This window comes from Colletes gigas, unplaced genomic scaffold (genome assembly GCF_013123115.1).
Source record: "Colletes gigas isolate AHSC1104 unplaced genomic scaffold, ASM1312311v1 Colletes_gigas_Sc00033, whole genome shotgun sequence".
NCBI classification, from domain to species: domain Eukaryota; kingdom Metazoa; phylum Arthropoda; class Insecta; order Hymenoptera; family Colletidae; genus Colletes; species Colletes gigas.
In genome coordinates this window covers 972,616-994,057 of record NW_025106662.1, presented here as the reverse complement: position 1 = coordinate 994,057, position 21,442 = coordinate 972,616, and the positions used below count along the sequence as shown (strand labels likewise).

At 37.3% G+C, this 21,442-nt stretch overlaps 1 protein-coding gene across 1 annotated transcript in view; it reads left to right on the top strand.

Annotated features, from left to right (window-relative positions):
* The window catches only part of LOC122402083 (basal cell adhesion molecule-like), a 121,153-nt gene that overhangs the window by 74,860 nt on the left and 24,851 nt on the right, over nucleotides 1-21,442 (top strand). The window contains exon 4 of the mRNA XM_043404604.1: nucleotides 12,042-12,168. Within this exon, the coding sequence (XP_043260539.1) occupies nucleotides 12,042-12,168 (127 nt within the window). The remainder of the gene's footprint in view (nucleotides 1-12,041; nucleotides 12,169-21,442) is intronic.

Here is a 21,442-nt window from a genome sequence, read left to right as displayed (position 1 = left end):
CCGGGATGATGCACTACGCGTCATCGTGGACACAGATTTTTATTATCGGGAAGGAAATGTTGGTTTTTGGATTTATCTAACACCTTTATCGGCGCAGGTCACCTCGAACAGGAACGTTTCGCGACGTCTCGACAATACCTTTAAAGCTTCGCGCAGCACGATTGAGGAAGTCTACTCAAACGTAATTTAACGAGTTGAAACGGGAGGCGCAAGGATCGGGACGGAAGATTCAGAAAGACGATTACACAGGGGGGGTTTGCACGACTACAGAGAAATGTTCTATCGAAGATCGTCCCATCTATGCCGCGGATGAAACTTAACCTTCCGTTGGGCGGATCGGGTTGAAGAACTCGTTTGTCGCTATGGGTCTCTCGCGGACTTATTTTTACTTCCTGTTGCAGCAAATACTGGATAACTGCAAGAAATACGCGATCGAAGTCTACCTGTTATAAAAGCATAGTTAATTTTCACTTCCCAGAAAGGCACAAGCCCAGCTATGGCGTTTATATCTTGTAAAAAAGAGAATAACACAATGTGAAACTTATTTATTTTATATTAATTGAGCCTTTGTTAATATATTTGTCAGGTTTTCTGATTAAAATAAGACCAAACACGATATAACCTGTATCGTATTTCATCAATGCGTATTTAATTCCATTTAACACGATTTTATGCTCTATTGGAAGCAGGTTAGAAACAAATTATATCATATTTGGTCTTATTTTAATCAGAAAACTGTCACCGATACATCGATAAAAGTTTCATTGAAAAAAGAACAAAAATAAAAAAGATTCATCTTTGCATTATGTACTTGCTTCGTTTCTTTTCAACAGGTGGGACTATGAAACTGTAAGTTTAGGCTATTTTCAACAATCGTCAGTGTTCTCACAGAAATGTGTTTTTTATTTGAAATTATTGAAATTAAAAGCTTTCAAGTTTGCATGAATTCCAACGAATTTTACGGATTATAACAGACAAATACTTGGATAGATAGCTAGAGACTCCGAAAAGCTCAACGCGACGCCACGATTCCAAGCATGCTGGGCGAACCACGAACATAACCCTGCTCCTTTAATTACTTTGCGAATATTAATTGTCGCGTCGCTTAGCCGAGTTACAAAACGCGGCCTCGGTTCTCGCAAACCGGAATAGCCTGTTGCGCGCCACCATTTTATCGACGATTCGATCGGAGAGACAATCGACTTTTTTTTTTATTATTACTTTGTTTAAATTTGTAATTTGCCCCGGTACAACGTTCGATAAATTCTTTTACGTCGTTGGAAAAATTAACGCGTCGATATTTTCACGCGTTATCCTCAGCGTTTTTTAAAAATTGTAATATAAAACCTAGAAACATTATCATTTTACAGTCTATCCCTAATTCTACCATTTACTTCTTCTGTACAGTCTATAGAAGCTTATATTATCACTGTTGTATGCTTGCGTGTTTTATTTGTATATATATTTCGTATATGTTTATTTTAAGGTTAGGTGTAGAAAGAGTATCGACCATTGGTTAGGAATAATCGATTCTTGTATGTTTTATGTTAACACCAATCGATTCCTTTAATTAGAAATCGATTCTCGATTCGTTTTTCGCATGCGTTTCGTTCTTCGTTCCCAATAAACGCAGTTCTAATTGGACATACAATCCGTATCCATGCAACATGAAATATCTAGGAACATGCACAGAAGAAATATGCATTTCCTAACGAGCAGAAAATCGTAATTAAACTAACTGAGAAATAACAGCTGACAGCTATATTAAAAGACTCGAATGTTTAGCCCTAAAATGCACGATCCCACAAAATGTATATTATGAAAAGATATTTTTTTTAAATCGATTTCAGTTTGTTGTTTCTCCTTAATTAAAGATAAAACGATTTGGTAGCTAGTGTAAATGAGTTTGGTGTTTTCCAGAGCGAAACAAAGGTCGCTAAGATTAGAAGGAGAGAAGGAGAACTTAATAGTGTAACTCTTAGAAGACTTAGACATATTCGTTAATGAGTTTCAACACTCGTTCGCCTTGTTTAATTAAAAGTTTTATTTAAACACCTTATTTATCCCGAACTCGTATATAGCTGGCACAAAATTCAGAGACAAAGATACGTACTTCGTTTTTATTATCTGATACATAAAATCCTCCCTGCAGCAACGCCTTCTTATTTACTCGATCTTCTTCTTACAAACCACGTTCATTGATCAATTCTTTTCCATCTTTGTCCATTTATCACGCATCCAAATATCACGGTTCTCTCCCTTACAAGCTCCGCTTACTACTATAACTCAATCCTCCCCCTCCCACGCCCCACAATTTGCTTCTTACCAACCTTCAACTCCTTCGAGCGCGCTGCTACCGCTTTCATCCCCGAGCTTTGACAACTCTTTGATATCCCGGTTTCTTTTTGTAACTTTTGTCTCTAAACTTCGTTTAATTCTGTTTATTTTATTTCTTTCACCTACAACTTCGTTATTTTATTTTCTGTCATTCTTCTCGTTTCTTATTCCCCATTCTACACCTTCAATTATTTTCTTTTCCCCACTTTTCCTTTATTGTATAAAAAGAAAAAAACGAACACGAATCATTAGATAAGCAAAAGTTTATCCAATTTTCAATCGGTAAAGCATCTATACGCGCGTTCAAACAGCGAACATGTCTTCTGAAAATTATGTTTACGCCTTGAAAAATCCAAACCAGCGCGAACGAGACGTTTTTGAGCAACGAGCCGAACAAAACGCCGTTCAAAATGCAGTACTGATCAAGGTTTCTTGGAAGGTCCAAGTCCATTGAAGCCGTTTCAAGCCAAACAAGCCAATTCAAACCAACCGTGCCGTTCAAGCCGTCGAGCCAAACAAGTCGAACTGGTTTCCAAGCCAGCCCAAGCTGGGCTGAAGCCTCCGTCGGTTTGACTTGTTTGAAAGCTTGCAAGCAACCTGGTTTGAATGCAATCTCTAATTGCAGGCCTCTGCTGCGTCCAGTATGTAGAGATCAATGGGTTTAGGATTTATAACATATCGTTATTTTTTTCTTAAATAAAATTCGTACCCTCAGCATCCAGCGATTCAGCTTTCTTATTGCTCCATTTTATTCTTGAACTTGGTACGTGTAGATAGGACGTTAGTCAGAGTCTGGTAGGTTCTATAAATTCATTTACAGTGACACATTTTATTTGGTCGAATAATTAAATATAGTTTTCTATATAAATTCATTTACAGTTGTACATTTCACTTGGTCGAATGACAAAATATATTTTCGTATTTAAATTCATTCACAATTAAATATTTTTAACCACGATATTTATGGTTCGTACATTTTGGAGCATTTTCCTTTTTTATTAGGCGAGAATTAATTTACCGTTTTCCATTAATATTCGTGTTACTTTGACTAGGTCAATTCTCTTTAATTCGCTTAGATTTATTTTATAATCTCCAGTGTTGTTTCACGAGGATTTTGCTTTTGGGTCCAGTTCAAGAGTATTCTCTTGGTCTCACTTTTTGTTATCGATGGATATTTAGAAAACTGTAAATGTTAGATGGACATTGATGTCGGAGAGTTCATTTTTTGGCAAAATATCGCTAAATTTCTCGATCCAGAGTTCACGAATGATCTGTTCAGGGGAATCGAGGCCGTGTTCCTCCGGTTTCCCAGAATCAGGATTATCGGGGGCAAAAGATTTCCGGCTTTTAACGAACGAACGCAAACGAGAATCCTCCGGGGCTCTTTCGTTCCCTTTCGCAAGACCGACGAACGAAGAGAGGACTCGATTAGCAAATTGATCAAACTCGTAGCCGCGTCGGTACACTTCGATCGCGGATGTTGATCAATTACCGTAATTGTACGGTAGTTTCCTTCATTGAAGGATTGTCACGCGACAGTCCGTTCCGCTCCTTCGCGCAGGACATCATAGCAATTGCGTTAAACGTCATGCATGAGAATCTACGCGTTCTCGTGGATGTCGCCACTAAAGATTCACTTTTTCGACAAACTGAGGACAAATAGAATAGATTTATGTATCATATACAGTGAGTGTAAAAAGTATTCGTACACTAGTCAATTTGAACAAAAACTTTGCAGAACTTTGTTTATTACAAAAGTATGTTAACAAAAACATACATACATATTCTTAGAAATCTCTAGAACAAATGTCATTAACAACAAATTATTTATTTATATTTATTATGAAAATATTAACAAACAGAAATTGACCTAAAATATACGTGTAATAAGTATTCATACAGTCTTTGATTCGTAACATTCCACATAGAACGATTACAAGATAATCCATGATATGTAAACATACTTAGCATCAGTATGTCTGGAGGCGCTGTCGGTATAGGTAGTATCCTGAATTCAAACATTATCAACGAAATTATCAGTAAAATGGGACGAAAACGCAAGGAAACCTCTGAAGAAGAAAGGAAAATTGTTATAAATTTACATAATAAGTGTAAAACACTGAGTGAAATTTCTAAAGTTTTAAATAGACCGAGGTTCACGATTCAAGGAATCATTGACAGATATGGCGATGGAAAAACTGTAAAAAATAATCCAAGAAACAGACGTAAACGAATAATAAATGAGTATACCGGCCGATGGATAATTCGAAAAATAAAGCAAAATCCAAAGATAAGTGCGGTGAAAATCACAGCTGAACTTAAAAATGATCTGAACATTAATGTATGCAGTAGCACAGTGCGTAATTTTTTACGGGATAGAGGATATCACGGCAGAGTAGCTCGTAAGAAATATTTCATAAATGAAATTAATAGAAAGAAACGATTGCAATTCGCGAAAGAGTACATTAATGTTTCTATGGAGCACTGGAACCGTATTATATTTACCGATGAAAGTAAATTTAACATATTTGGGTCAGATGGACGATATACAGTATGACGGGAAAAAAATACCGAGTACGAAAAAAGAAATTTGAAGCCGACCGTAAAGCATGGAGGAGGATCAGTCACAGTTTGGGGCTCTATGAGTGCGAGCAGGGTTGGATCCCTTCATTTTATCGTTGGTATCATGGATCACAAAATGTACATCGATATTCTAAAAGAGCATCTTCAGGTTAGTGCAAATAAAATGCAGTTACAGGGCAATTATATATTTTTGCAAGATAATGATCCAAACCATAGTGCTTATAATACACGTCAGTGGATCCTATATAATGTGCCGCAGCAATTAAAAATCCCTCCACAGTCTCCAGACATAAATGTGATAGAGCACTTATGGAGTCATCTTGAAGAAAAAATTCGAGACCATCACATTTCTTCGAAACAAGATTTAAAAAATACACTTTTAGAGGAATGGAACAAAATTTCTAGTACTATAACCAAAAATTTTGTAAATTCAATGCCGCAAAGGCTTAAAGCGATTATACAATCTAAAGGAAATCCCACTAGATACTAAAATAGCAAATAGACTGATTTTTGTTACGTTTATGTACTAAAATTTATAGTTTTTGTTGTAAAATTAGAAGTGTACGAATACTTATTACACGTATATTTCACACCAATTTCTGGAAATTTGTTAATATTTTCATAATAAATATAAATAAATAATTTGTTGTTAATGACATTTGTTCCAGAGATTTCTAAGAATATGTATGCATGTTTTTGTTAACATACTTTTGTAATAAACAAAGTTCTGCAAAGTTTTTGTTCAAATTGACTAGTGTACGAATACTTTTTACACTCACTGTATAAAGTTTTATACTTTCATCGTAACCGGTGGGATCTTCTATTGCACAAACTTAGAAATAGCTTGTCTAATGTCACTCAAAATGTAATGTACTGTATTGCAGTGGCCACCGGTGCTCCCCAAAGGTCATATCTTGTCACTCTTTTCCATACAAATACCTCATATTTGCGGATGATGGTGTCCATCCTTTTCGCCACGATGCCCTTCGACCCAAAATGCGCACCCACGCGCAGGAAAATATTTGCTTGCGAGACCCTCAGAGTACCTGACGTCCCGTGTCCGGTTTGTTCAGATTAAGCTACGTCTATGAGAGCTCCACGCAAATCTCCGCCATAAATATCGCGCCTATTTTCATTAAGTATGGATGTACAAGGTGTTTCATAACAAACACGTACTTCGCGATTTGACCTCGCGAAAACTACAATGACCGTCAATATACGTCACGCGAGATTTATGCATGGCGGTTCGCATTCTATTCCAACCAAGCGTTCAAACAGTATTTGAATGAACGATTTTTTAACTGATGGATAGGTCCTGCAGGACCTATTGTTCTGACTGCTCGATCCCCGGATTCGAATCTGCTGGAATTCTTTTTTGGAGAGGGAGTGGAGGCACTTAAAAGCAGTTGTTTATTCTGGATTCACTACCAGCGTTGAAACACATACAGTTACTCCAATTCGTATTCGTGCACTATAATGGTGATTTACTATGATTCGTTGACTGTCAGACCAGACCTCTCGAATTGTCCACGTAAACGATATTTCGTTTTTAAACAATTGGAAACTAGTATGCCCCACAATTTATCGTAGAACTTGACAGTCTCGTTAAAATTCAGTCCTATCTAGATTCAATTTCTTGAATTTTAATTTCGTTAGCTCGATAGTGAAAAGTCATGCGGAAATCAACGTGATAAATGGAAAGAACCATTTAGTAATACTTTAGCTATATGGACCATTTTTAGCAATTACCGCGAAGCCAAGTAGCCATACGATTATTGGAGCAGAAAAACGACTATCGTTCGTGTTCAAATGGAGCACAGGTATACACTGACATTTTTCATAGGTTTTATGTGCCACTTTCTATCTCTGAAGCAGGCACCATATGTTATGAAACACTCTGCATACAATAGAACCTCAATTATAGGGTGAGAGCCTCGTTCATTGCATATTGTCGACAAGTGGAAGGGATGGTCACTAAGCAACGCGCAAGGTTAGGGGGTAGTAGTGGGAATAGGCTGTATAGGGCTACTACTAATTGGATTGGTTACCCCGATTATTGCAGGAATTTTCAACCCTGATTTCCTGCATTAATCGAGGTTCCATAGTAATCGCTCGGCCACTGTGGCTAATTCTCAATAAGTCCCTCTGCTGGACTGGTTGTTTTCCATCGAATCCTGATACACAAATCTGCTTCCGAAACGAAAGTAAGAAATTATAGGTGAATTTCATATTGGGCACCAAATTATTATACTAACTGTCAAGAATTTGATACATTCACTACCAAATAACTTTATAGTAGGTGTGTTAGAAACTAGGAAAACCAGATAGATATAATTTTTATTGATTTTAAGAAAACTACGCCTTCAGCCGCTTCTAAAATTGGAATTAACGGAAACACGTTGAAATGACTAGGCACTTAGGTAAAAGCAATTAAATTGTCACCTTTAATGCCCATATTTCACGTAAAATCCGAGCTATGTCTGGACTGCCCTAACTCTACGTTCACCCTATTTATTAATGGCATTTCTACCTTATCACTGAACAATACAGTCCTATTATTTGTGGATAGTTTGAAGAATACGTCGACATAGAAATGAATCTAATTTTCTTGGAAAGACTAGGCAAAATTAATAGACTCTGTCAATAAAAAAGATCTGAGAGAAAACATCCTCACAAACATTACACTTGGGTCAAGCGGCTCTTCGAAATATCCATTCCTTTTATGACACGAGTAACGAAGAGGAGACTAGATATCCCGAATCCAATAACCTCCTGGTAGCGATAGAACCAGGGGGTAGAAACAATGTTCGTGATCTACGGATCAGGAGATTATTGGCATAAGCCTCGATACTCCAAGCGTCGCAACGTAGAACCACACTCAATGTCCTGGACTGCTTAGGTGAATTCCTATAAATGTACCCCCGAGATTAGTAAAATCTCTCCTTTTATTCCGATCAATAAGATACAGAAGCAAACTGGATCGTAGTGACAACACAATCCAAATAAAATAGAAAATAAGAGCTGAGTCGAACCTTAGATTCTTTAAATCGAATCAAGTAAACTTCAAGTAAACTTGACTGTTCAAGCAAACTTGATTGCCCAAGTAAACTTGATTGTTCAAGGAAACTTGATTGTTTAAGCAAACTATATCAGATTGCATTTTCTCAAGTTTGATCAAGTATTCAAGGTACTTGGATAACCAAATATTTGACTTGATTGGAAAAAAATAAGTTTCGTCTTGATTTAAATTAAAAATCGAAATTTTAATGCGAGCTTCTGAGGGGTTTAATGAATCTCTGTCATTAGAATTAACACCCTGGACCTCAGTGTGTGACCCTACTCTTCCGTACAAAGCGCTGAATGGTCATATAGCGAGACCACAATTCCTTGAGCAAATTAACATAAACGCTCCAGAAAGAGGGGACAGAAATTTCCGTTTGTTCAAACCAAAGTTCTATTTACCTCGGTACGAGCACACGGATTCTATCGCCAAATTATGCGAGCAAATATTTCAGCAAATAATTCTAATAATAAACTATTGTTCACGGCTTGAGAATGAATGCTGTGCGTGTCATTTCCGACTAATATTTCTTGTACGTACACACGGTGTCTCCGGACTGGTAGTGCGACACAAAAATGGGTCAGTCTAGAGGAAAAAATAATTCGAAAATCTAGAGTGACGTTTTTCCGTACGAAGTTGGAAATAAATCGATGTTGAATATTCGTCGAGTATGGGTCCACTTATAATCTCGCACCACTATGTGACAGATGTCACTGCGGCGCTTATATCGATGTTCGCATTTTGTTTACTAATAATAAAGGATGAATAATGAAATAAAAATATTTTTTCCTCGAGAATTTTAATTCATCAGTGTAAAAGTTGCTAACAGCCCCAACTTTTGTGTTGTTAACGTTTTATAAAAACTACAACAAGCTCTACCGTTGGTAATTTTTATAAATGCAAACTATATATAGTCCACAACATAATCGAGTTCACGCACAGTTGACGAACCATTGGCATTTATTTTGAAATGAAGTTTTAATACAAAAATGTGAATTTGATGTACGATTTCGCCAACGATTTCATTTATCATTTTTTCCTTTTTTTTTCATCACATTGGTGCTGACGATCAATGAAACGACAGTCTGGCTGGTGGGAGCCGGGACTGGGCACGATGGTACGCCTTCAAATTTGTCAAACAAAACAATGCACTCGCGTTATAGCACCAAAGCTGAAACTTTTTTTGCTAAATATTGACTCGAATAAAAATGATATAATGACCGTCTGGCAATATTTTGTCGGAATTCAATTTATAAAATGTTGGAGTACCCAGACAACGTAGTACTAAAACTGACATGTGGTCTAACAATAGTTCACATAATAAAATATAAATAAAACATCATTCTCCATTTTTGTATTATGTGTACTTATAATTTTATGTAATATATAACGCATTTGATTCTAAAAAATGAAAACTATTTTTAGTTCGTAATGCACGATAGCTAGATTGCAGATTCTATGTATCGTATAAAAATTATTCAAGAAGATTGTCTACCTATTTCATTGATAAATTGAATTTATATCATAGTACTGAAACAGCTCTTTTTAAAATCACTGATAGTGCCAGAAAAATAATTCGTGACAAGAGACTGGTAACAATAGTATTCTTTGATTCGTCCCAGCTATTTGTAAAGCTGACTGATTAGTTTGGGACGCTCAAACACTATTATTAACTGGTTTCGCGCATAGTTCTATAATTGTTATTAGACCGTGTAGAGTGTAAGTGGCATCAGATCCTCCTGACATCCTATTAAATTAGGTGTACCTTGGGGAAATATTCCCGGCCCTCTGTTATTCTCCATTTATATAAATGACCTATCCTCCACTGTATTATACTGTAAGCACATGCTGTATGCAAATGACTTTCGAATTTATCATCTCTATTATTGTAATAATCTACACGAATCCACCCAAAAAATTAGAAGTGGTGTGAATAGTATCTTACAATGGACTTCACTAAATCACAAAGGTGCCAAAAAATTGATTGAAATAAGTATACAAACCAACTATAATCCACAGATGTTGATTTTGTATTAAAACACGATACATATAAAAACGGGTCAGAAATGACCCAACAAAAACTTAAACTACGAATTATTAGCTTCTTCAAGCATTGTATCTTAATAGAGTAGGTATCCATTTATTCAAATTGGTCAGAGAACAAGATAGTTTAATAAGAGCCTATAGATTATCCTCCCTACTACTGTTTATTGGTTTGTACACTTAATAGGAGCTAAACAACATGTTCGGTAAACCAGGTACCGTGACAACATTAGTTCCGATAAATGGATTTCGGATAAATGGTGTTCTACTGATGCTACCAAGGGTCTGGGTTAGGTTAAACGATCGTTGGGAATGTTCAACAAATAAGAGACATTATTTGGAAGAAAAGACCCAAGAGAAATCGACCTTACAATAAAATATACTTTGATCGAGAGTCTTTGAGTACTTGATCATGATTCGAAAAGATTAGGAGGCTATTTGTCCCAAGTCTATTGATACGCTTCCAATCTTGGAATTCCAAACATTACCACGCAAAACTAAAAATTGCATTTATTGTATCGTTCCGTTAATTATCAATAAATAAATAATCAGTGCTTATACCCTATTCTATATCCACGTATCAACAGTGAATCGCAAAAATGGACCTCCGCCATTAAAAAATGGGTTTCGCCGTAGAACACTTTTCTCCAATCTTGTACAATCTACCCGACATACTTTTTAGCCCACAGCAGTCTTTGTTTCTTTGTCCGATCAGTTAGAAGTTGCCTCGTCTGGTCGAACAGCCTTTCTTCCATATTCTATGAGCCTTTTGTGTACCGTCGAGTCATGTATAAATTACTCCAGCCACGGTTAAATTTCCCTGCGAATCGAAACAAGTTTCTCCGAGGTTTATTTTGCTATTTCTGATTAAAACAGCTTCATCGCGATGGGTAGTATTTTTTTCCTCTCTCGTTCCTCTTTTTAACCGATCCGGGTTTCTCTTTTTCCGTTTTAAAATCTTGTTTATCGTCGCCTGACTCGCGCCACATTCTTTACCAGTATCTTTCCGCGACAACAGAGCATAATTAGCTGAGGCCGTAATCCATTCTCGTTTACTCGTAGCGATATTCATAAACAAAAGTTATTCGTTAAAGATACCGAAATATTCTTATTGTTGAATCGAGAATGTACGTTTCCATCAAAGTTTCGACGCTGGAAGTGCACTGCATTTTTACAAACATCGCGTTCCGTTATTAGTGGTACAATGGAAGGCAATTCCTCGCGAAGAAACAGTAAAGCTCTTTCGTCGGATGCTTCGTTTAAAAGAAAATCGAGTTTGAAAATTTATCTGGCACGCATGCATTAGAATTCGACCTGGACGCCAATATAAGTAGAAACGGTGAGTAATGGTCAGACGTGCCCGGCGAAATCGTATTCAATCGCACGGGTTACCCGACAAACTTTCAAATTCAATTACCTCAAAAACGAAGCGGAAGATACGGTTTAACTTCAATCTCTGTACTTTTCTATACACTAGATTCGCGGGGGCTGAGACCGAAACAGAACTCGTATTACTCGTTGATAATTAATATTGAATTTAATTGCTGTGATAATATAAACGTTAACCTAACGAATTTTAATAAAAATATGCGCGATACGTTGGTTATTCTTGGTTGAAAATATTTTTCAAAATTTTCTTCGAAATCATAATTTCTGCAAAAATCAAGTCGATTGAATGACTTGCTTCATTTGTGCAAAGAAATTGGCGAAAATACAGATTCAACTTACGAATCACAGTTGATTTTTTTTTGGGGGGGGGGGAATATAAGCGTTCATCTTACGAATCACGAAGCTCATTTTAAGAATCATCGCCCGAATCGTTATATTTATCCGATCGAAGCCAGAATCGGTATCCACCGGGGGCCACTGAGAATAAATGGCGGTAATTTCGCGCGATATTTCCGTGGAATATTCGCTCGAGAAACGGGGGGTCGGTTGCGCGTCGCGTCTCCGCGAAAACGTACACGCGCGTATCGCAAATGTAATAAGCCGCGCACCGTTTGCTCTCCTGTTTCAGATACGACCTAGAAACGGACAAGCTTTACTCCATCACGTGGTACAAGGATCACGAGGAATTCTACAGATACGTGCCTGGAGGGGAACCTACGAAGCACAGCTATCGCGTCGAGGGCGTTAAAGTTGACGTGAGTCGAAAGCCCTCTTGTGTCCCGCAACGTCGCGCAACCTTGTTCCGACTTCGGTATCAGATCTCTGCATTGCCGCGTTTCGCGCGAACAACGACTTTCCTCATCTTCCTTCCAACTTTATGGTCCGTCTTCGCCACTCTGCAAACATCCTTCCCCCTTCCTCTTTATACAGGGGCTCGGTTGAACAGCACGCCCCCCCGATGTCCATCGGAGAGTTTTGCTTTTAAAAGACGCAATCAAAACTGGGACTCTTAACCCTTAGCGTATCGAGGCTGGGGATCTTCCAGGAACCCTATACTTACTCTTTTTTTTATACCATACCTAAATGCTTGTAATTTTTCTATCTGTTGGGTTGGATGAAAAGAAATTGTTATACATACATCTCGTGTAACGTAAGTAACATCGTTTCACAATTTATAGAAACGTGTATTCTACGAAATCCTCTTAATGAATTATTTTATATCTTAACATAGATAACGAAAGCGAGAAATCGAAAAATATTGCACTCAAAGAGTTAATTTTCAGGCGTCGTTTGAGCTCCTCTACCACCCTCTATAAGAGATGAAACGTAAACCTGTTACACTCTGCATATCAGGCTAACTGTCAGCGGGAACGAACTATAAACTATTATAAATGAAACTTAGTTGTGTCTGTGCGTTTGCTGCCGTTGTGGGAAAACAGATGGAATTTAAAAGAGGTTGTCGGGGATATCAACTATGAAATGTACGACATCTCGCTGATAGTACCTTTCACAAGCGTTTATAACATACTTTGTTGGATATTAAATTTAAAAACTTTTTTTGGTCTATAGAAATTTTTGTTACACAGACACGACCGAAAAATAAAAACTGAAAAAAAAAAACTGTTGGCAGAGACTTCAACGCGGTCGAGGCCGCGGGGTAATAAGTAGTTTGATTACTAATCTCGATTGGCAGAGACAAAGTTAAACGATTTTCGCGATAAAATATTTAAAACGGACAGAATAATCTGTACTATCTTTTCCTAGATATTGTTGAATCAAACTTATAGATTATGTAGGTAAAAGATCAAGATTATGAGGAAATGTAAAAACCATTTTATATGAAATATTGTTCGAAGAAAATCTGAATTGACCGAAAGGAAGAGTAATAGTCATAATTGTAACATACATGATGAGTAAATGATTAAAAAGTCGAGACTTTTAATTATAATTAAATTTTTGTTGATCTTTATAGTATGAATGATCGTACCAATGGTTTATATCATTTTTAAAAAGACTCTTAAAAATATTATGACATGAAATTCGTGTGTGGAAATTTTTTCATATGAAGTGTTTAATTTAACCGAACCAGAGAGCGTTAAGGACTTTTTACACATTTTTTTCAATTTTGAAATTTGAATCCCTGGCCTATTTATCGATAATTATGTCAACTAAAAATATGAAGCGCAAAATAACATTTATGTGAATATTAATAAAAATTGCAGGAATTTGTATTCATGCTAGTTAATTTTAAGCTAGAAAACTAGCAGATGCTTCTGTCATATATTCGGCAGAACCAAATATTCTGATATCAAGTGAGCTGTCAGAAATACTCGATATCCGATCGATGTTCCTTAAATTATTCGAATCTCAAAACCTAATTACAAGTTACTAAATGCAACAATAGGTAAAATTGGATTACTTTCAGATGATAATAACGATTAACGATTATCTAAAAATATATTTGTCCATAAATCTCAAATGCGTATACTAGATGTACGAGATATAAACTATTTTTACTTTATTTAGGAGAACTGTGAAATTATGGAATAATGGTTTTGAGCTACTGCTGAGTAACACTAATAGAGTAGAATTTTTCAAAATTTTCCGAATTTTCAGGCTCCCGATATTCCATTGACAGTCGTGTGCTTATTCGAACAATTTTCAAAATCGATTTTCTCCGCTACAATGCATTGGACAAAACAAATTCAGTACCAAACCTTTACTTTTTTGTTTACGTAGACCTACTCGCATTCCAACTATAATACGATTATAAATTCATGTAAAAATTGCATGGAACAAGACTTGCAAGACTTTTTCTACTTTACTCTCTAATTTATCTTTAATGTTTTATTTCGTTATTAAATTTAAATACTAACATTCACTTTTTTTAAATTTGTGTCAAGATTATAAAACAAAACAAATATTTCTGACAATGGAACATACATATAATTGTCGCACTTTAATTATTTATACCTTAAAAATCTTTATTAAAATAATATTAATATTTTACATACACCAAAACAGATCACTCTATCATTTTGCAAAAGCACATCAAAGTCGTGTTCTTCTTAGTATGATCTATTCCAATTTTTATCACAACGACTTGGTCCCTCGTTTGCAAAACAGAAGCAACCATGTATGTTTCACAGCGAAAATTGCAGATGGATTTTAATTGCGTGGGTGTTGCTTTGCTCCCACGAATGATCCCTTATTCCTAATAACTATGCTCAAGTGGACGCCAGAAGTTACTCTCCGGCGATTAATGAATCGCGACCGAATATCGACGGTACGCGCGTTCTGAAATCCCACAAAGCTCGCGGAGAACCGAGAAAAATTCCATTTGCGGGGTTGGCTGGTAAAAGTAAAGAGAAAGAGACCGGGTTGGGTTTCTTTTCCTCGCATCCGACTTTAATATCCAGCGTATATAGACTTCTTTGTGCATTACGGGATACGCTGAAACGCGCGCAATTACCATCCCCCCGGCGAATATATACGATCGACCTACGGGAAACTACCCTTGTAAACGAGATTTTCGCCGTTTCGAGCAGCATCGAGCCATCGTAAAATCGTAAACCGTAGAAACTCGCCAGGAAATTATTTTCGGGAACGATTTTCGGGTTGCAGCGAAGTCGGTGGTCGCGCGACACACGGGAAATCGCGAATGTCGTTTACGCGTTCGACGCTGGGAACGCATGGAGTCGTAACGACGCCACAAAATATGAAAACGTGACTCTCTATTCCTGTGAAAATTAGTATATTAGAGTTTCTCGTGGTCGCTGGTTACAAATATGACGCCAAATTCAGTGTCTAATTAACCGTTCGTTGACAAATAAATGTTATGGATATGATATTATTACATTGACATTATTGAATTATAAATGCGAGGATATTGTCTGCTAGAACAAATTATATTAAAATTAAAGTATTTTAGATCATGTTATACAGGGTGTTTGGCATCTATACATTTACATTTGATTAAAAAACATATAACTCCGTTTAAAAAACAAACTTGACTTTCAGATAACCTCCAAGTTTTATTCGAGGCTTTTGCAATGCAACCAATAGTTTCGAAAATATTTCAACTTCCAGGAAACTGTATAAATGGTATTGCAACTCGTGTAAACTGTTTTCATTGCTCGAAAAAATTCGATTTGTCCCCGTTCCGGGCGTTTTTGCAGACTGTGCATCCCCCAGCGGTCAGTCTACGAGGTGAATCGAGAAATTGGCTCCGCGATCGTAAAGGCGTCCAGAGTGTGAAAGGTTTCCAGGGTGTGAAACGACCCGGACGACCCGCCGTTACCGCGTACGATGAATTCGCGTTTCTGACGGTCGTCGCGACGATTTCGAACGCGTCGAGCGCGAAGGGCGAAACTTGAAAGGCGTGGGAGCGTGAAACGCGAGGCGTACCTACGCCGACGCGGCGATAAACCACAAACTATTCGAATATTGGAGCGTTCCGAATCGCGATAAACGTAAAGTCCAACTACCGCTCGCTCGTTCCGGCCGAGTCGACCGCATTTGCACGCGCGGTAATGCGCGCGACCCTCGCTAAAATGAAAACGAAGAAACGGAAACGCTGGAAAGGGTGGGAGGGGTCCAGTTGCCTAATGCGTACGGGCCATTCCACGCTAAATCGATCAATTTTGTACCTCCAGGTCAGGAATTTCGATAGTATTGAAATACAGTCCGCGACACTCGATTAACGCTCCAATACGCTTCATCAAACGCGACAGTATTTTCTCAACGTTACTCTGAAACGAACCCCAAATCAACATATTCTACTTTTATTAAGAGACCATTTGTTTTGGACAGTTACTTATTCGGTATAGATATATTCGCGTCACTAAATAATGGAGAAAAATTTATTTCTAATTGTTGATTGTACGATGAAATCAACATATTCTACTTTTAAGTAATCATCTGTTTTCGATAGTTATGCAGCGGTTAGCTCGCACTACAAAAGAAACATTTGGCGTGCAAACGGCTAGCATGGTTTACGACAAGCAAAGCCGAAAAGGCCACTTTTGAGAAAGCCGTTTTCTCCGTATTTATAATGAGGCATGTTTTCTTCGAAAGTTTCCGACCGCTTCAATGGCGAATTGCACATCTCATAAACCATGGATTTCCGAAGGGCTGCAAGGCCGGGTCAAGCGACCTTCGGCGGGTGACATCGCCAGACCTGGGCCTGGAGGAAATTCCGCTGCATTGCCAAACTTCCATCGGCAAAAACACTCCACCACCGCGACACACCGTCTTCCCGAAAAAGCGCGCCAAGAGCGTAAGGAATAGGCGGCGACACAGAAATAGGAAGTACCTAATTGGTTTACTCCGACGCATCGAGTTAACCAATTAGGTGAATACGAAAAGAACTTGTAGAAAGAAAATTGTACGATAGTCAGTCTTCGCTACGGCTTCCAGCGACGAGTATCAACAGTCTCTTGAACAATAAAAAACACAAGACGAATTTAGCGAGTTTTCAGTATCACATACATTCCGACACTCAAATCCCTTTAGTTACTTATTCGGTATAGACATATTCGCGTCACTAACAAGGAACCATCGCGAACGGTCCGGCTTCGATTTTGATGAAACATTGTACACTTATAAAGCAGCCAAAAATAATCGGCACGTATTTTTTTTTAGCTGCGGTAACTCGAGTTTAAGGGGTGAAACCACCCCTTGAAGTTTTGGCTCGAAACGGCTCTCTCGAAAACGGAAAGAGATACAAAAAAATTGTTAATGGGCGAGGTTAATGGTTTCTTATGTACAATAACATGGTGTTAAAAAATTTAAAAAAATACAATTTGTTTATAACAAAAAAAAATTTATTAACTTAATTTTTCATTTTATTGAAATTTTCATAATGACAAAAAATGACGAGCATTTTATTCCAAATCCATTGGTATGCGATTTTTTAAAATTGCCTCTTGCAGTTTTGCAGATTTTGATGATTTACATCTTGCGCGCACATTCATTATGGTAGTAGCCGTTCTAACTTTGATTTTAATGAAGCACTGTAGGCTTGCACTAAATTATACAGTAATAAGTAGCGAGTAATAATAACAGTAACAAGTTTCTTAACAGCAACGAAAGGATTAATTATTTTTATTGCCCACCTATGACATCGTGGCAAAGGTGGAGTGATTTATAAATTATTAATATATGCAGTGTGTATAACAATTATTCTATATAGTTCCGACAATAGTGGTACTCGTCGAAAAAATGTTTGAAACATAAAGATTTCTTACACCATGCGCATTTAATTATTGCCACGTCACCGCAAATATGACATGTTGGCTCATTTTCAACAGAATAGCAGTACTCAACAGGATTCTGGAATGCATTTGGCTTTTCATCTATATATCCGGATTTATACCAGGAGTATGTAATAAAATTTTGGAACCTTGGCGATGAAAATTGATTGTGGACCAGAGATTGAAGTTTAATTATATTATTCCTAGCGTGGAGATTAATGTCGTGATTTAAAACGAGAACTATATCGGAAAATCGGCGGACGAAATTTTTCCAAGTGCGGAAACCGTAAACATCCAGTGGTTGAACATACTTTGTTCCACCTTTTGGTATTATAAAAAGTTTTACATTTTTACCCTCGGGAGTAACTTCGTTCACCGTCTTCTTACAGTGACCACTCCAGGAATCAAGAATTAGAACTGTTGCGGCCCCAGTATTTGCGAAGTAAATCTCTCTTAACCAGGTCTTGAAATGGTCCGTAGTTAATTTGCCTGACTTTGAAGCTACAAGATATACATTGTCAGGGCGAAATAAATGTTGTTCCACAATCGACCCGAAATGTCCTGTACTCTCTTTCAGTACAATAAATAATGGTGACAGTAATTGTCCATCGGCCGAAATGGTTGGCTGGATGGTGTAACTATGAGTGGTGGATGACACTGATTGAACACCTCCTTCTACGATTTTTATACCTTCTTCAGCCAAAGTGCGCCCTGAATGTAATTCCAAATTAAAACCACTTTGATCGGAATTGTAAACATTGTCTGGTTCATTTCGGGCTATATATGATTTTACTTCATTCACGAATGCGCTGCATTGCAAATGAATATCGTCTTCTCGATTTACCATATTTGTGGTTACAAATCTGGTAATTTTTCTGGACACTAATCTAAACATCTTTTTAAAAGTATATAGCCAAGTATATCCGGCTTTAAATGTTTGTAAATTTTCTATGTCCCTCGCTTGTAAAGCCCATCGCCGTAGATCTACTTCATGCACAATTACTCTTAACTGCCGAGCTTCCATAAATTTATTAAATGTATACTCTGCAATACGTTTTATCTTTTCCTTTTTTGTGCCACCCTGTTCAACTTGTAAAGCCCATTTACGAAGCATTCTTTCGGATTTCACGTGACGGAATTTGGAACGTACGGTGTCTAATTTTAATCGCTTCGACTTCCCGCTGTTCCAGTACGCCACAGCTTTCCTTTTATATTCGAATGGGATGTATTCCTTATTCGAATGACATACAACGTCTTGTTCGTATATGTTTGGAATATTCGGTGTCCTATTTTCCTCCTCTTCATCTACCCACAACCAGTTCAAATCAGCATCCTGATTTTCTTGGTCGATAGGCGTCCCGTCCATTTCAACACACGTTTCATGTTCAACCAGGAATGCCGTGTCTTCGACACTTCTTACAATTAAATCGAATAATACATCCCTTAAATTTTCTTCTGCGCTATTAATTGGCGTGGATCCCTGGTTCCACTCAACAAACGCAGCAGATAGTAAAGTTATTACATTAATAGGATTAATATTTACCATCTTTCCGAATACAGTAAAAGCTGGATATATGCAACAAAAGATTGGCTGGATAAGTGCAACGTTTAAATGCCCAGAATCGGCACCTCGGCTGTATGGATAACCAACAATGTTCTACACGCTTATAAAGAGCTAATTGCAATATATATATATCCAAGTTCTCCCACTTATCTACCAACAAATATTATTTTCACATGACAAGGGCAATCAATTTAATTAACTTTACGATATGTCACGTTATCAAAAGGTATAATACAAACTCCATTTCAATATACCCATTTTATCATGTTTATTACAAAAACCGTCTCGATTTTAAAGAATGTTAATAACAACAGAGATACAGATGCACATACTAATCTCATTTGACACGTATTTTTATTATACAAATTACACAGAATGCTTTCACAACAGTGAAGATTTAGATAACGTGCGTAAACTGCATGATAGGCGAGCCGCAGAAATGACAATATTTATTTATTCAATTTGTATTTTAAAGCAAGTACATCATGAGAATAATAAGTATATCTTTATCTCCTGGCATACACACTGTATGTATTTATAATTTATAAATCACTCCCCCTTTGCCACAATGTCATAGGTGGGCATAAAAAAAAATCTTTTCATTGCTGTTAAGAAACTTGTTACTGTTATTGTTACTTGTTACTTGTTACTGTATAATTTAGTGCAAGCCTACAATGCTTCATTAAAATCAAAGTTAGAACGGCTACTACCATAATCGATGTGCGCGCAAGATGTAAATCATCAAAATCTGCAAAACTGTAGGAGGCAATTTGAAAAAATCGCATACCAATGGATTTGGAATAAAATGCTCGTCATTTTTTGTCATTATGAAAATTTCAATAAAATGAAAAATTAAGTTAATAAATTTTTTTTTGTTATAAACAAATTGTATTTTTTTAAATTTTTTAACACCATGTTATTGTACATAAGAAACCATCAACCTCGCCCATTAACAATTTTTTTGTATGTCTTTCCGTTTTCGAGATAGCCGTTTCGAGCCAAAACTTCAAGGGGTGGTTTCACCCCTTAAACTCGAGTTACCGCAGCTAAAACAAAATACGTGTCGATTATTTTTGGCTGCTTTATAAGTGTACAAAGTTTCATCAAAATCGAAGCCGGACCGTTCGTGATGGTCCCTTGTAAGTAATGGAGAAAAATTTATTTTTCATTGTCGATGTGGTCAGGAAATAATAAACTCTAACACGCTTAACGAAGAAATTAGAAATTTATCAAGTCAAATATAAAGTATACATAAACGATATGATAGTCATGCAATAACGAAGAATATAACAAGTTCGAATTGCTCGCGAGTATCACAGTATTTGTCTCAGCAGGGGATGATCATTTGAACCTGAGAATATCCGTCCCTCTTTCTAACACTAATTAAATATCGTGGTCGAAGGTACTTAAATTTTCTAATAGTATGCGTTAAATCTTAAAACTTCATCGGTTATCCACGAACAATTACCAATTATTTGCTGCTACGACTGTAACATTATTCGGCAAGATGAAAAGAACCACGAGGTTGAATGTATCGCTTGGCATCCGATTTATTTTACGCGTGGCTCCGTTCAAGACAGAGCGATCAAATCTTAGGGTGGTACGTTGCTGGTCGAATCGTAAAAAAATAAAATTGGTTTTACTCTCTTTAAGAAGAAGGTGGCGGGCGGTGGCCTTGATTACTAGAGAAGGAGCCACGTAGCTGAATTTGAAGCTGAATGTGCCGGAAGATCCTTTCCCAGGCGTGTCGAAGCCTTTTGATGAGTCCTTTCCTTTCCTTAGACGGTGATGTTTACACTATGCGGATCCGTAGCGAGGTTTGAGTTAGGCCAATCGTGTCCCACTACCAAACCACGCGTATTGGCCAAAGGCGCGTGTTGGGCGCGGAATCGATCTCCTTCGATTCACGCTCAACACGGGGTTCATGGTAGGGAATCATTCTTTTCTTCAATTCTCAAAACAACAGCAGCTTTCTCCATCGTCCTCTAGCGACATCTTCGTTCTGACGTGACACGCACCCCCTTCCAAGGGCATCGTTGCAAGGATGCTTGGAAGGGATGAGACAGCGTCGGAGCATTCTTCAGTCAGTTCGTTACAAGAGTCGAACCAAACAGCATTATCACTTCTTTCTCACATTCTCACATTCTTACATCGCCAACCAAACACACGTTCATCATTCTTAATTGTGTGTAAATGATTCATCCGGAATAT